The sequence below is a fragment of the Salvia splendens genome, chromosome 16 (assembly GCF_004379255.2).
Source record: "Salvia splendens isolate huo1 chromosome 16, SspV2, whole genome shotgun sequence".
Lineage (NCBI taxonomy): Eukaryota > Viridiplantae > Streptophyta > Magnoliopsida > Lamiales > Lamiaceae > Salvia > Salvia splendens.
Window position 1 is genome coordinate 20,997,325 of NC_056047.1, and position 13,591 is coordinate 21,010,915.

Genomic DNA, 13,591 nt, shown 5'->3' on the forward strand with positions numbered 1-13,591 from the left:
TTGTTATATTAAAAACTTAATCTCCAAAATCATACGCTTCATATCTTTCAAAAATAGAAACTATTATTATTTTTCTTCGGCCATTAAATTTTCTATACTGTCTATTTTCTAATATAGTGATTTTTTTCCCTCACTAACAATACTTCGATCCTTTTTTTTATCCCCTTATACTCTTACTTTACCAATTACTATAAATTAAAATTCACCCCGTTTCAAAAATTTCTACTCTTTCCGTTCCTCTGTAGTAAATGCGTTTTATTTTCAGCACCCGTTTTGGAAAAATGATAATAAATAATTAAAATATAGAAATGTAAAATAAAAGAAAGATTAATATAGAGAAGACTCTTAATTATATTATTTTTTTTACTTTACTTTTTTCGCACTTTAACTATTTATTATAATTTTTTCAAAATGAATATAATTTGAACTCCAAACAACCATTTTCTCACTTGTGTTGTTAAGTTTCAAGAAAAGAAGTGAGACCTGCCTCTAATTTGAATTGAATATTGTTAGAGAAGCAGAGATCCACCAACCCCTTCCCACCAAATCCCACCCCACAAACGCAGACACTCTCACACACACAGCCACTCTTTGCTCTCACCAACCCAGGTAATAGTGTTTGTATTTTACCTGAGTATTCTCCATCATCAAGATTCGTGATTCCGTTTGTCCAAATCATTGTTTAGCTCAAGCCCACCAAACTTATCTAAACTATGGCGGCAGCTGCCTCTTATTCTATTCAGCCCACTTCAAGAATCGGTAACCAGCCTCACCCCAAATCTCTTGCAGATGTTTCATTGAATTCCAGATCACTCTCTTTCACATCCCAATTCCAGACATTCTCCCTCAAGTACGCATCTTTTCTTTGTTTTTGCTCATGGGCTCCTCTGTTTTCCCCTTTACCGGTTCGAATTTTATTGCTCTCAGTTTCGTCAATTAAAAATTGAGTCTTTTTCTTGTTGGATTTGTGAACTGTATCTTGTTCTGGATTCTGATGGATAATTGATTATTCAATTTGTTGTTGGAATTAGGTTTCATAGTGATTTTCGACTTTCCAATGCTTAAGATTGTCTTTAATTTCATGGTTGGATGCCGCAATTATACAAAATTAATTCTATATTGATGTCTAAGCTAATTGGGAGTTCAATTCTTTCATACATTTGGATTGGGGGAAAAGTTTTCATCTGAAATTTTTCTGTGTTATGAGCTCTGTTGCGACAATATTGAAATATAATCTGTCGTTTTGCTCAGGGGTGGGTAAAAATACGGAAAAAACGGTAGAAAAATATCGAAAAATTATCGAATTTTTGGTATATCGTAATTTTTCGGTACGGTACAATACCATATCGTAAGTTGTTGATACGGTAACGATATGAATTTTCTTATTTCACGGTATACCGTATCGACTCAATCCTAGTTTTGCTGAACTCTTTCATACGTTACCAGTCTGGTTATTGTGGTTCAGTGTAGCTCTGATTCTGATTTCCTTCGGTTTCTTTCGTGTAGATCGTTGTGTGGTGCAACGAGGCAACTGCATCTTCAAGGGGCTAGTGCATTGGTGAGGGCAGAGATGAGCTCGGATGCGGTGCAGGTCGATGTATCGTTGAGCCCTAGGGTTAACTCCGTGAAGCCTTCGAAGACCGTGGCTATCACTGACCAGGCAACTGCCCTTGTACAAGCCGGGGTGCCTGTTATCCGACTAGCAGCAGGGGAGCCGGATTTCGACACTCCAACACCAATTGCTGAGGTAGTATCATCCAAACTGCTCAACAATCCAATTCATGTCAACTGGGAAATGAAATAATCTTGATTGCGTTGTCGTCCATTTTGACGAATTTAGGCTGGGATTAAGGCGATTCGTGAAGGGTTCACTAGGTATACTCCCAATGCGGGCACGTTGGAGCTCCGGGCAGCTATTTGTCACAAGCTCAAAGGTATTCATATCCACGACACTTTTCTCGTGTAGCATTATTGTTCGTAGCATAAGATCATGATTTATTTGAATTTTGATAACAGAGGAAAATGGAATATCGTACACGCCCGATCAGATTTTGGTGAGCAATGGTGCGAAACAAAGTATTCTTCAAGCAGTTCTCGCAGTGTGTTCCCCTGGAGACGAGGTAAAACCTTACACGAGATTAGATTTTTCCGTATTTTAACTCTAACAACTTGCATTAGTGATGAATCGTTTCTTGCCTTAAAACATAAATCAATTCTAAGATTTCATAACCGGCTGCAGGTGATTATTCCAGCTCCGTTTTGGGTGAGCTACCCGGAGATGGCAAGGTTGGCCGACGCCAATCCCGTAATTCTTCCCACTACCATATCAGAAAACTTTCTTATAGATCCAAAGGTTCTCGAGTCTTCACTGACTGAGAAATCGAGGCTGTTGATTCTTTGCTCACCCTCCAACCCGACCGGGTCTGTTTACCCCCGCAAATTGCTCGAACAGATTGCTGAGATCGTAGCAAAGCATCCCAGGCTTCTTGTATGCTTTCTATCCCTCTCAACATCTAGTCGGGCTGCAGCCAAGACGACTAAAAGTTGATCGTATGGTCGTAACAGTCTCACTTTCTAGAGATTTACCACTGCAGGTTATGTCCGATGAAATCTACGAACATATCATTTATGCCCCGGCAACACATACGAGCTTTGCATCCTTGCCAGGCATGTGGGATCGAACCTTGACTGTCAACGGCTTCTCAAAGGTAAATCCCTCGAATACCTTAAAGATTAGATCTTTTTTCCATCTCAAAAGGCGACGAGGCTCTAACATGGTGGCTCTAACGTTGTCTTCTCAGGCCTTCGCCATGACCGGTTGGAGGCTCGGGTATCTTGCTGGTCCAAAGCACTTTGTTTCTGCTTGTGGGAAGATCCAAAGTCAGGTTCGACACTATCCATCTTCATCACTTAGTTAGTTCGACTATCATATTTGATGAAATTTCGTAAAAATGTGAAATTTCTGTATCACAGTCTACTTCAGGTGCCAGCAGCATATCTCAAAAGGCTGCTGTTGCTGCTCTCGGGTTGGGTTATGCAGGCGGGGAAGCAGTCGCAGATATGGTTAAAGCATTCCGCGAGAGGAGAGATGTTCTGGTCAAGAGCTTCGGGGAATTAGACAGAGTCAAGATTTCAGAGCCTCAGGTAACAGCCTAACTTATTTTTCATGGTGTTCGTGGAAGCTCTTGCTAGACGTGTGGCGTGGAGAAGAGACGGACAGCTAGTTATTTTTATTCGTAATCGTGCCCTTCTCATCAAAGGCCTAAGTTTGATCCTTTTGCAGGGGGCTTTCTATCTTTTCCTCGATTTCAGCTTGTACTATGGCTTAGAGGTCGATGGCTTCGGTGTCATCAACGGCTCGGAGGCCCTCTGCCGGTATTTGCTCGACAAGGCTCAAGTAAGGCTAAATTAGGGTTTGTTTACCACAATTATAGTTAAATTAGGGTCGATGCACCGGAATGTTTCGTTCTCATGAGGACTCTTGGTCGGTCGTTTTGTTGTGCTCGTAGGTTGCCCTTGTTCCGGGGGATGCTTTTGGAGACGACACATGCATCCGCATCTCCTATGCCGAGTCTCTGACAACTCTGCAGGCGGCCGTGGAGAGGATCAAGGGCGCGCTCATTGCACTCAAGCCGGCCGTCGCCGTCTAGTGTGGATGCAGGATTTGTTGAAGGAGATGATGTTTTTAACGTGTGTGTTGTAATTTTAGCTGTTGAATTTTCTGTTTCAAGAAATTACTTTGTACGTGCATTAGATTAGTGATTGTTTTTCGATACTGGATTTGTTTTTAAAAAATAAATACAAAGAAGCAAAACCTTATTGGTAACTCTCAAATATCTCCTATTTTATTCCGAATATGGTTAAATTAAAACGTATATTTTGGGGAAACCGGAAGATAGGAGTAGAAAATCGCCTCCGGCGACTTCTGCACTACATCAAAGGTCTAAACCTTATGCTAGACAAAGTATTTGAAAAGGTTTGTGGAGTTATTTTATGGGCAAATTGTCATGAACTTTCAGAATAGTTTGACTTTTCTGTGAACTTTAAATGCTGCACGAAAAGTTATGAACTTTACCGGACTGTGTAAATTTTCCATCCGACCCTATTCGATAGATTTCCGACACAAACTTATTTTGCGTGGCGTGCCGGAGGTGTGACTTGACAAATGACAAATTTAAAGTTCAATTCGAATTATGGAATTAATTCTACTTTTATGCTGAATTCAATTTGTGGAATTCAATTTGTATGTTTATGTCGGTTTGTATGCTGAATTCGATTTGCATATTTTCATTTGTGCTACTTGTATGTTAAGTCCAGGGTTAGATATTGCATAGATAGAAGAGAAAACAATCAGAATTAGTAGAGTTTTGCCAAGTCACTCATCCGACACGCCAAGTAGGATAAGTAATTGTGTTAGAAATTTATCGGGTCGGGTTGGATGGGAAATTTACACAGACCGTTAAAGTTCATGACTTTTCATGTAACATTTAAAGTTCACGGGAAAAACCAAACTATTTTGATAGTACATGACTTACAAGCAATTTGCCCTTATTTTATTCACTACTCTCTTCGTCCCTGAAAAGTATTATCTCTACAATCTCAAACACATTAGATACGTGCAATGAATAAATCCTTGTTTCATCTCTTTTCATATAGTAGTGTAATTTTACATGGAGTGGGTGTAATACCTCATTCTCTCTTAATGACATGTTAACAACTATAAAAAAAGGTTCGTATTCAAATCTTTATCTTTTTGAACTTGTGGTAATTTTGTGTAAGTGGTGTTTTGTTATGGTTTAAAATCCTTGACGGGTTTTAGTTTCTGATCAAATACTTTACGAGAAAATAATATGCTCGAGAAGGTTCATCGCTATAATATGGCTCACATAAAATATATTAGAAATGGGCCCCTCACGTGTGGGCCGGAATGACACATCAGACATCTATCCCGTGGGTAAGCAAGAGAAGAGATAAAGAGATAAATCCATAATTGATTTGGGTCCACTCTGATACCACCATAGTAGAAATGAGTGTATCACCCTTTAAAAGACCCATATAAGGGGGATGATTATCCATACTTATATAGATGAGCTAGGATCATCACCAAGTCGATGTTAGACAAGATTTAAGAGTTTTAACACTTGTTTGATAAAATCAAATATGATATTTTATCAGACAGCATAACACATTAGTATGTTGAATCAAGCATTACATGTGTGCATATATCTCAATCATATTTATCAAAATATGTAGTAGATGCTTATAACACATAATTATAACAAAGTCGACAAAACATGAGAAGAAATAGTACTTATTTGGAGAATGCAGTAGCATCATCACTACACTAGGCTTGGAATCTGCATTGATCTTGTTCCATTTCTCAATCTCCTTCACCAGTAAGCCTATATCTTCTTTCTCCTCTTTCTTACATTTCCTAATTATTATCAACTTCCCTTTCTTCAGTGTGTATGGTAAATTAAAACACATCTTTTTGTTTTTTTCTGATTGGGCTAACTACCAAATATTACAACTGGCTAGTATTTATGGGTATATGGAAAGAGAGAGAAATTAAATAATTAATTTGATAAATTATTTAATACTACTATTATTTATTTTTATAACCAATCATTAGTTGTGATGTTATTTGGTTTCTTTATTTTACAACGTACCGTGATGTGTTTCTTAATACTCTCCTGTATTGTAATTAATTTGGACTAAGGTACGTAACAACTACTCTATCAAAAGCCATTTTGACCCTAATCTTGGTGTACAAATCAAACAATTGACGAGAGCTAATAAATCTATTAGAAATCAAACTCTTATTGGACCAAGCTATTATGCATAGTTCCAGTCTACATTACTCTCTCCGTCCCAGCTCAAGTGATTGACTGACTTTCGGCATGTGTTTTGAGAAAATTATACTCCTTTTATCCCATTTCATGTGACACATTTATTTTTTGCACATGTTTTGGGAAAATCACAATAAATAGTTAAAGTACAGGGAAAGTAAAGTAAGAAAGAGAATAATGTATATGAGACTCACTTGCATATAGATCGAGTGAATGACGTTCGTTTTGATTGCATGAATATGTGTGTGTATGTGTGCGTGTGTATGTACACGTACGTGTATACATGTGTGTGTTATGTATATGAATGCGAACGTTTATGCTAGATTGCGAAAAGTGTGTTCGTAGATCTAAGTTTTGAAGTACGAATAAGTATATGTATGTTTTGCATGGCCAAGTGAACTAAGTTTATCAAGTACGTTTTGATAAATCTATGGTAGGTGTTGAGGTCAATTCAAGAAGTCCTTAGATTTGGTGTTAGGTGCGTTGTGTCTTAACACATGACGTCATTCATTCTCTCATTTTTGCCTCTGCTGATGTACATTAAGTTTTTGATACATTGAATTTAGAATAGAATTGATACAATGTTTTGGGTTACGTTTTGCTTCTTTGACTCATGTCTTGTTTTAAAGTTGTCTTTAGTTCATATTCTAACATTTATATAAGCTTCTTTTCGTATGCCAGTACAATAGGTTATGTTTCGTTTCTTTGAGTATTTCTATTCTTGATTTCCGTATATACTATCCATGATTATTGCTGATTGTGAATGTCTGCAATGATGTGTATGCCATTTTATGGTTGTTGGTCATATTTTGTAACTATCATTTAGTTATATTATTTGTGTAATATTGCTAGTCTTCTACATCATTTACAAGATTCCCTTACACTATGCTTGTACCATCTTATAGAAGAATGGAATTCAAGAAAATGGTGAAGAAAGGACGACAATTCAAGTACAAAGGCGATCAAACGACTGGTAATCTAATTCTTCGTTACATTAGGCCTTAATACATTCTTGATGCTCAATTTTCAAGAACAAAACACGCGGGTCTCGCACGTGCTCACCAGCGACGGCATCAGATGGCGGCAGAGATGGCAACTAGATCCCGAGCGGCGTACATGCCATACTTGTAACACCCTGATCATCCAACCAAAAAAAAAATATAATCCAAATATGTTAACGGGCAACCAGTTTAAAAAAATTTCTTATGTCATTTAGACCAACACTATGCTAAAATATCAATAGCAGATCTTGAATAATATATATCAACAGTTAATAGTATCCTCACAATTATTCATGTGTATCACATTATCATTACACAATATCCTGTCATGTTAATAATCTGTTGCACCACAAAACGTCATCACTCTTTTTAATTACTTAATTTCAAGATAGGTATTTCCATATAGTCACCTAATTTATTCAATTACCAATCATTATTTATTCGCACAAATTTTTATCTAACAAGTATAATACTTCACACAGTCTGTCTTACGTCCTATTTCCATATCCAAGGTCATGCATTCAATCATTTAAAACTTTTATCACATTTATTTCCACCTAACAACACAACAATATCAGACATCATCACATTTCAAGGCGCATATACCGACCACCAACATTCTCACGTATCAAAACAGATATAGCCCTCATTAAATGCTTAGTGACAGACTCGACTACGCGGATCAGATCAGAAACAGAATCAGATTTTTGTCCTCGAGAGTACTCTGCACAGACCATCCATTTAGGATACAAATAGATAATCAGACCACCCATTTAGGGTGCAGACAGATAATCAAACATATCAGATATTAAACGATCATTGCTTCGATTATTCAGAAGACGAGTGATTACAGATAATGTAATCATGTAAGCACGGAGCATCATGTAAGTTCTCATGCTTACCCGTCAATCCATCTCATTTCCAGTTCATTCGTAAATTAAATTCTCAACAATTTATATTGACATTCATATTCATTCTAAATTATGTTTTCTTCATCATATCATCTAAATAATTCATTTATTATCTGAATTTAACTTGTGCTTTCCAATAATATTTTAATTAAATTCCTAGTTTAACTTATTTTCATCCAATCAATCCTTACAAAAATCATGACAAACATTATTGAAAGTCTAGAATTAATTTTTATAGTCAGTTTTCACAATTCAATCCGTCCGATACATAAACATATGGTATAATTCTTTATTAGTTTTCCAAATTATACTAAATCATTACGAATAACTAAAATAAAATTTCATTTAGCATTATATCTCCCCTAAATCCCGTATATGTATTCAAATTCATCAAATGAAATTCATAATATATAGTTCTTTATACAGATTAATTTTCGGTCATCATGTAATATAATTAATTAAAACATTTTCAGTTCCCAAAACAGCCACAAAGCATACTTTTAATATCCTAAAATCACATATAATTCATATCAAGAGACAAATCACATGCTTAATCATTCTTAATATTTTCGAAAATCCTAAAATAGAAGACTCATGAATCCATAAATCACTTTGATATAAAAATACCAGGGTGGGGATTCGGTCGGTTCGGTTCCGACCGAACCGATTAGTCGGTTAACCGAATCCCATTTCTCCAAAATCTAGAACCGGAACCACACCCTTTGCCGGTTCGGTTCCTCGAGGAACCGATCGGTTCGGTCTTTGGTTCCACTGAAGGAACCGAACTCAAGTGCAATACAAATACATTCAGTAAAAATAAAAAAACACACGTATAAATCCCTCACACTAATTACCTCCTTCACTAATCTATCTCACCAACAATAATTCCTAACATGTGCAACATAAGTTAAATAGTTTAAATATAACGTATACATTAGATAATTGCTAATCTGCTAAATTGTTGCATGTCTGCATATTGCGAAGTATTATTAGACATGTAGTAAAATTCGGAGAGCAGCATGCATGAAGAGAAAAGAAGAGCATACCTTCAATCCGAGCAACAACGTGGAGAGGAGAGAAGAGCAACAACGGCGTGGAGGTGCAGCAGTTGCAGAGAACGTGAGCAGCAACAGCGTGGTGTGATAGAATATTGTGAGCTGCTATTAATTAGGTTTTTAACCTTTTTACAATTCTAATTTTTACTTTTTTAAAACCAAAATAATAAAATAAAATAAATATATAAAAATAGTGGTTATTCGGTTATAACCTTTCGGTTCTCAGCCTTAACCTTATTTGTTTGGTTCTCGGTTAACCGAGAACAGAAAAAATAAGGTTCAGTTCTCGGTGAACGGTTCTCGGTTAACCGAGAACCGTTTCCCAGGCCTAAAAAATAGGTTAGATAGATAGAATTACCTTGATTAACCCTCCGATAGAACGATTTCTTCTACGAAATGATACAAAACTAGTGAGAAAAATGAAGAAAAAGCCTAAGGAGTTCAAGGGGTGGCTGCTGATTTGTCTCCTAGAAAGTGGGGAAAAAATGTGTTCTTAGAGTGTCCACTATAGGGGCGGCGCGCCGGCCGCCGCCGCGCCTTGCTATAGTGTGGAGGATGTCCACCCCGAGGCGGACGAAATTTCTGGGGCGGAAGGTCCTCTGGCATTTTTTGTGCGAGGACGCGCCGGTGCCCTTTTGCCGCGCCAATCGGCATGCCGGCCTATAGTGCACAGGCGATCGGCGCGTCGGCCGCCCCCTTCCAAATTTTTTTCCCGAAAATTATACCTATAAATACCACTCCTCCACCCCCCATTTTACACCCTTTTCACACACTCTCCATTCATTCACTATCTACACTTACACTTTCTAAAAATGCACGGTGGACACGACGACTCACTTAGCTCGGACGAATCGAGATATGGCGGCAATCCTTCCCAGCCGTCGGGATATGGCGGCTATCCTTCTCAGCCGTTGGGATATGGAGGCAATCCTTCCCAGCCATCGGGACATGGCGGATATCCTTCTCAGCCGTCGGGATATGGCGGCTCTCCGTCCCAGCCGTTGAGTTGGAGTCAATCTCCCCCTCCGTGGGGATCGAGTCCAACTCCTCCTCCATCTCAGCCGTGGAGGTCTTCTCCCACGCCCCAACCTTTTCAGCGGAATCTGAGTCGCTCGGCGTTTGAAGATTACAGACCCAACCTCGACGCGCTTAACCATCCCCGTCCGGAGACCCCTTTCCAATCCAGCCAATCTCCTTTCACCGATGCAGATCAAGACGCCCTGGATACGATGATGGGTCTGCTCAGTTTTGGCATACCGGATACGCCCGTTCCGACGAGACTCGTCGGGACCGAAGGGGTAGGTGGAAGCAGTGGTGGTGACGGCGGCGGCCGCAGTGGTGGATCGGGCAGCAGCGTCGGAAGAGGCAGTGGCGGCTCGGGCAGCGGCTTCGGCAGCGGCGGTAGCAGCGATGCAGCGGCGCCAGAAGCCGGACACAAACGGGGCACGCACTACACCAAAGCGGAGTCCATTGCTGTGGCGAGGGCGTGGGATGCCGTCACATCGGACCCCATAGTGGGCACCGATCAGACCGAGGGGAGCTTTTGGAAGCGCGTCCTGTTGGCATACAACGAGTTCAAACCTCAAGACGCCAGACCGCGTGACAGAGAATAGCTCCGCAAAAAGTGGTCTACGATTTTGCCGGCCACCAAGCGGTTCGTGGGCATATACCAGAACAAACTGCTCAATGCTGAGAGTGGCTGGGGCGAAGCCGACGTGAAGGCACTGTCTATGGGCCAATACAACATGAAGGGCTGGCCGAAGTTCACAATGTGGGAGGAGTATCAAGTTCTCGAGCACTTCCAAAATTCAAGGCTATCTGTGCGCAAGAGCAGGCTGGAGCTCCTGGGCCGAAGCGTACTAGACACAACATAGCCAGGGACTACAACAGCAGCAGCGGCAGCGGCTCGCAATCATTCGACCTGAACGACGAGCAAGCGGAAGAGCCCTCTGTTACACACTCTAGGCGCGCACGCCTTCCGGGACAACATGCCTCTATCCGACGCGCTAGAGAGACTGGAATTTCTTCCCGCCGATCGTCGGCCGCATTTGGATCGCCCACCCCGCAGCCCGCCCCAGCACCGCCGCACAGGGTCCCTGGTTCCCGCGAGGTCTTAAGGGAGAACCTAGATGTGCAGTTGATGCAACAACCGCAGGACGTCTGCAGCAAATACGAGGCCGCAACCGACCCGTTCATCAAGGATATATACTTGAAACTCATAAGTCGGATCCAGCACCGTCTAGGCTTGGCTGATGAGGCTCCTGGGGCAGGGGCGGCCGGTGGCAGTGAGGGAGACGGAGAAGAAGAGGAGGATTCCGGCTTCGCCACCGATTAGACGGTGGCTGCGTTTTTATTTGTATTTTGTTTTAAATGTTCGTTGTATACTTTTACCGTTTCCAATACAATGAATATTCGGTCCCAATTACCTCGTTTTCTAAATATTTAAATTCCGACGATTTTAACTATAATTGATTGAAACTAAAGGAAAAAATTAAAATGAAAATTGGTTATAAAATTTCGTGTCTATTGGAAGTGTCCGCCTATAGTGGCGGAAACCTTTGTTTTGGGCACGGACAAAAAAATTGGGGCTATGGACAAAAAAGGGGACGGGGCTATTGAGGACGTCCGCCTTATAGTGGACACTCTTAGCTATTTTTATATGGTGTCTTATGATTATTTTATTTGTTTCCACATTATTGTGCCATTTGGCAAAAAATTAATCGTTTAAAAATAATCTAGAATCCTCTACTATTCTCTAGACTTAAAAAGAAGCTAAATGACCCTCTCTTTAAGCTGAATGTCTCGGCCCTTCACAATTTAGGTAGATAAATTGGTTTATTTTATTTGATTTTACCATTTTCCCGTCAACATTAAATTTTATATTAACACTAATCTAATCCTTAATTTCTTCTTACTTCTTCTACCCACATTATGCTTGTAATACTTAATTATACTGATATTTCAACCCTCTTTAATTAAAATGAAAACTTTATACACCTTAATAAAAAATTCTTCTAATTTCTTCAGTTTCAAGCTTACATTAAATTTCACACACTTAATTCTCATACCATTGTATATTCATATAGATAAATACTATTTGATTTAATTCCACTGCAATATTGAATTAATCGCAGAAAACGTCTTATCAATGTCTTAGAAATTCTAACATCTCGTCATATGTTTAGACTTATAAAAACTATCAACTATATTTAGTAATTATTGCTATTTTTCGATATAAAATTATTCACAAAAATCCCTAATTCTCCAATTTCCTAATTAGAATTGCAAATTCCCTCTAGGGCCATTTTTGAGATATTACATAACTAGACCCCGAGCGGTCGTACATGCTTCACGGCTGGACCTCGCTAAATCGGCAGCGAGGCCGTCTGAGGCGCGAGACGGTGGCTAGTGGACGTAAAATAAGGACAATATACGGGTAATGAGTTTAATAGAACTTTTCATAAATTGAAATGAGATTTTTTATGCGATTGGACGAAAAATGAAACAATCATTATTTTTATGGGACGGAGGGAGTATAAATGAAATGAGACAATTAATATGGGAGGAACCAAAATGAAAAACTGGGACACATAGCGGAGGACAGAGGGAGTAACTCATTTCTGATAAGAGCATGCACAATGCTGCCTTAGCTAAGAGCTGGGCTCGTGCCGTCAGCACGTCATGCGACGAGCTCGCCATTGGGCTCGTGCCGTCTCATTTTAAAATACTCTATCCATCTCACAAGAGTATGCACTGTTGGTTTGACACGAGTTTTAATGCATAACTAGTGTTAACCCATACTCTATGCGCGACTTAAAATATTTTCATTCTATTAATTTGACATTGTGAATAAACTAAATAAAATAAGAAACAATATCATTAAATAAGACAATAAAATAAATAATACTAACGGTATGTTAAATAATTATAAAAACAAAATTTTATAAATTTGCAATTAAACCAACATGGAAATATTTGTTAATTACAACACTTACATAAGTCAATACAACAAAGAAAAAAACGTCTTTAACAACATACACACTTCAATATTAAAATACGATATCGATAAAAATTAGGAGGAAAAGATATCGCCATAAAAAGAATATTAGAAGGAAAATGATATTGCATAAAAAGATAAAATGATGAACTAAAAAAAAATAAAAAACACATATATATATATAAATAATACTAAAAATTAACATCGGAATAGTAAAATATTTGTTCGTAAGTTATGAAAAAAATTGCTATTTGTAAACAATCTTAACATTAAAATAACAAAAATAGAAAAACAAAAAAAGAGTAAAACATAAACCCCACCAAACACATACCATCACCATTAGAAGAGCGCCACAATTTCTTTCTCGTACCTATTGCTTTCCCAATCTACTGTGGACAATACAACAAAGCAATAATCACCACTCCACAAATATTAGGTTGTATATTGTGAGAGAAGCACAAAAATTAGGTTAAACACTCAATTACTTAGATCAATGGTTCAAATATAACTATCGTACATAATTTAGTATTATATGATTTATATTTTAAATAAGTATATTACAATTATTTATTAGTATTATAAAAATATAGTAACAATTAAATATAGTTAAAATTATACTTATAATTAAATAATTAATCATAATTTAAATTATATTACAAAATAAATTAAATATTAATTTATAACATAATAATAATATTAATAATAATAGTATAGAAGGGAAAGATAGAGATACATACTCCCTCCGTTCCTTGTTAATAGAGACATTTCTTTTCGGCAC

General features: G+C 38.3%; 2 protein-coding genes across 4 annotated transcripts; both read left to right on the plus strand.

Moving 5' to 3' along the window:
- Positions 1-14: 14 nt before the first annotated feature.
- Positions 15-3,826, plus strand: LOC121771598 (bifunctional aspartate aminotransferase and glutamate/aspartate-prephenate aminotransferase-like). 3 transcript variants are annotated; one of them, XM_042168424.1, is made up of 11 exons: positions 15-609; positions 687-850; positions 1,507-1,747; positions 1,841-1,934; positions 2,017-2,120; positions 2,240-2,488; positions 2,595-2,708; positions 2,802-2,885; positions 2,974-3,144; positions 3,284-3,397; positions 3,510-3,826. In XM_042168424.1, the coding sequence occupies exons 2-11, from the start codon at positions 714-716 to the stop codon at positions 3,648-3,650; spliced, it is 1,449 nt and encodes a 482-aa protein (XP_042024358.1). In that variant the 5' UTR covers positions 15-609; positions 687-713; the 3' UTR covers positions 3,651-3,826. The 3 variants fall into 3 exon arrangements, with proteins under 3 accessions (XP_042024358.1, XP_042024359.1, XP_042024360.1); XM_042168425.1 differs by having other exon boundaries at positions 790-850; XM_042168426.1 differs by lacking the exon at positions 687-850.
- A 6,222-nt stretch (positions 3,827-10,048) lies between these two features.
- On the plus strand, positions 10,049-11,151 carry LOC121770335 (glycine, alanine and asparagine-rich protein-like). Its single transcript, XM_042167084.1, has 2 exons — positions 10,049-10,259; positions 10,568-11,151. Exons 1-2 carry the CDS (start codon positions 10,049-10,051, stop codon positions 11,149-11,151), a joined length of 795 nt encoding a protein of 264 aa, XP_042023018.1.
- Positions 11,152-13,591: the final 2,440 nt, after the last annotated feature.

What these genes read in the sequence shown, in the direction of transcription:
- LOC121771598 (XM_042168424.1), top strand. Translation starts at nt 714, where the DNA reads ATGGCGGCAGCTGCCTCTTATTCTATTCAGCCCACTTCAAGAATCGGT. An exon ending in CTCCAACACCAATTGCTGAG is followed by an intron (nt 1,748 to 1,840) that starts GTAGTATCATCC and finishes TGACGAATTTAG; the next exon opens with GCTGGGATTAAGGCGATTCG. An exon ending in ATTTGCTCGACAAGGCTCAA is followed by an intron (nt 3,398 to 3,509) that starts GTAAGGCTAAAT and finishes TTGTGCTCGTAG; the next exon opens with GTTGCCCTTGTTCCGGGGGA.
- LOC121770335 (XM_042167084.1), top strand. Translation starts at nt 10,049, where the DNA reads ATGGGTCTGCTCAGTTTTGGCATACCGGATACGCCCGTTCCGACGAGA. An exon ending in AGAAGCCGGACACAAACGGG is followed by an intron (nt 10,260 to 10,567) that starts GCACGCACTACA and finishes TACAACATGAAG; the next exon opens with GGCTGGCCGAAGTTCACAAT.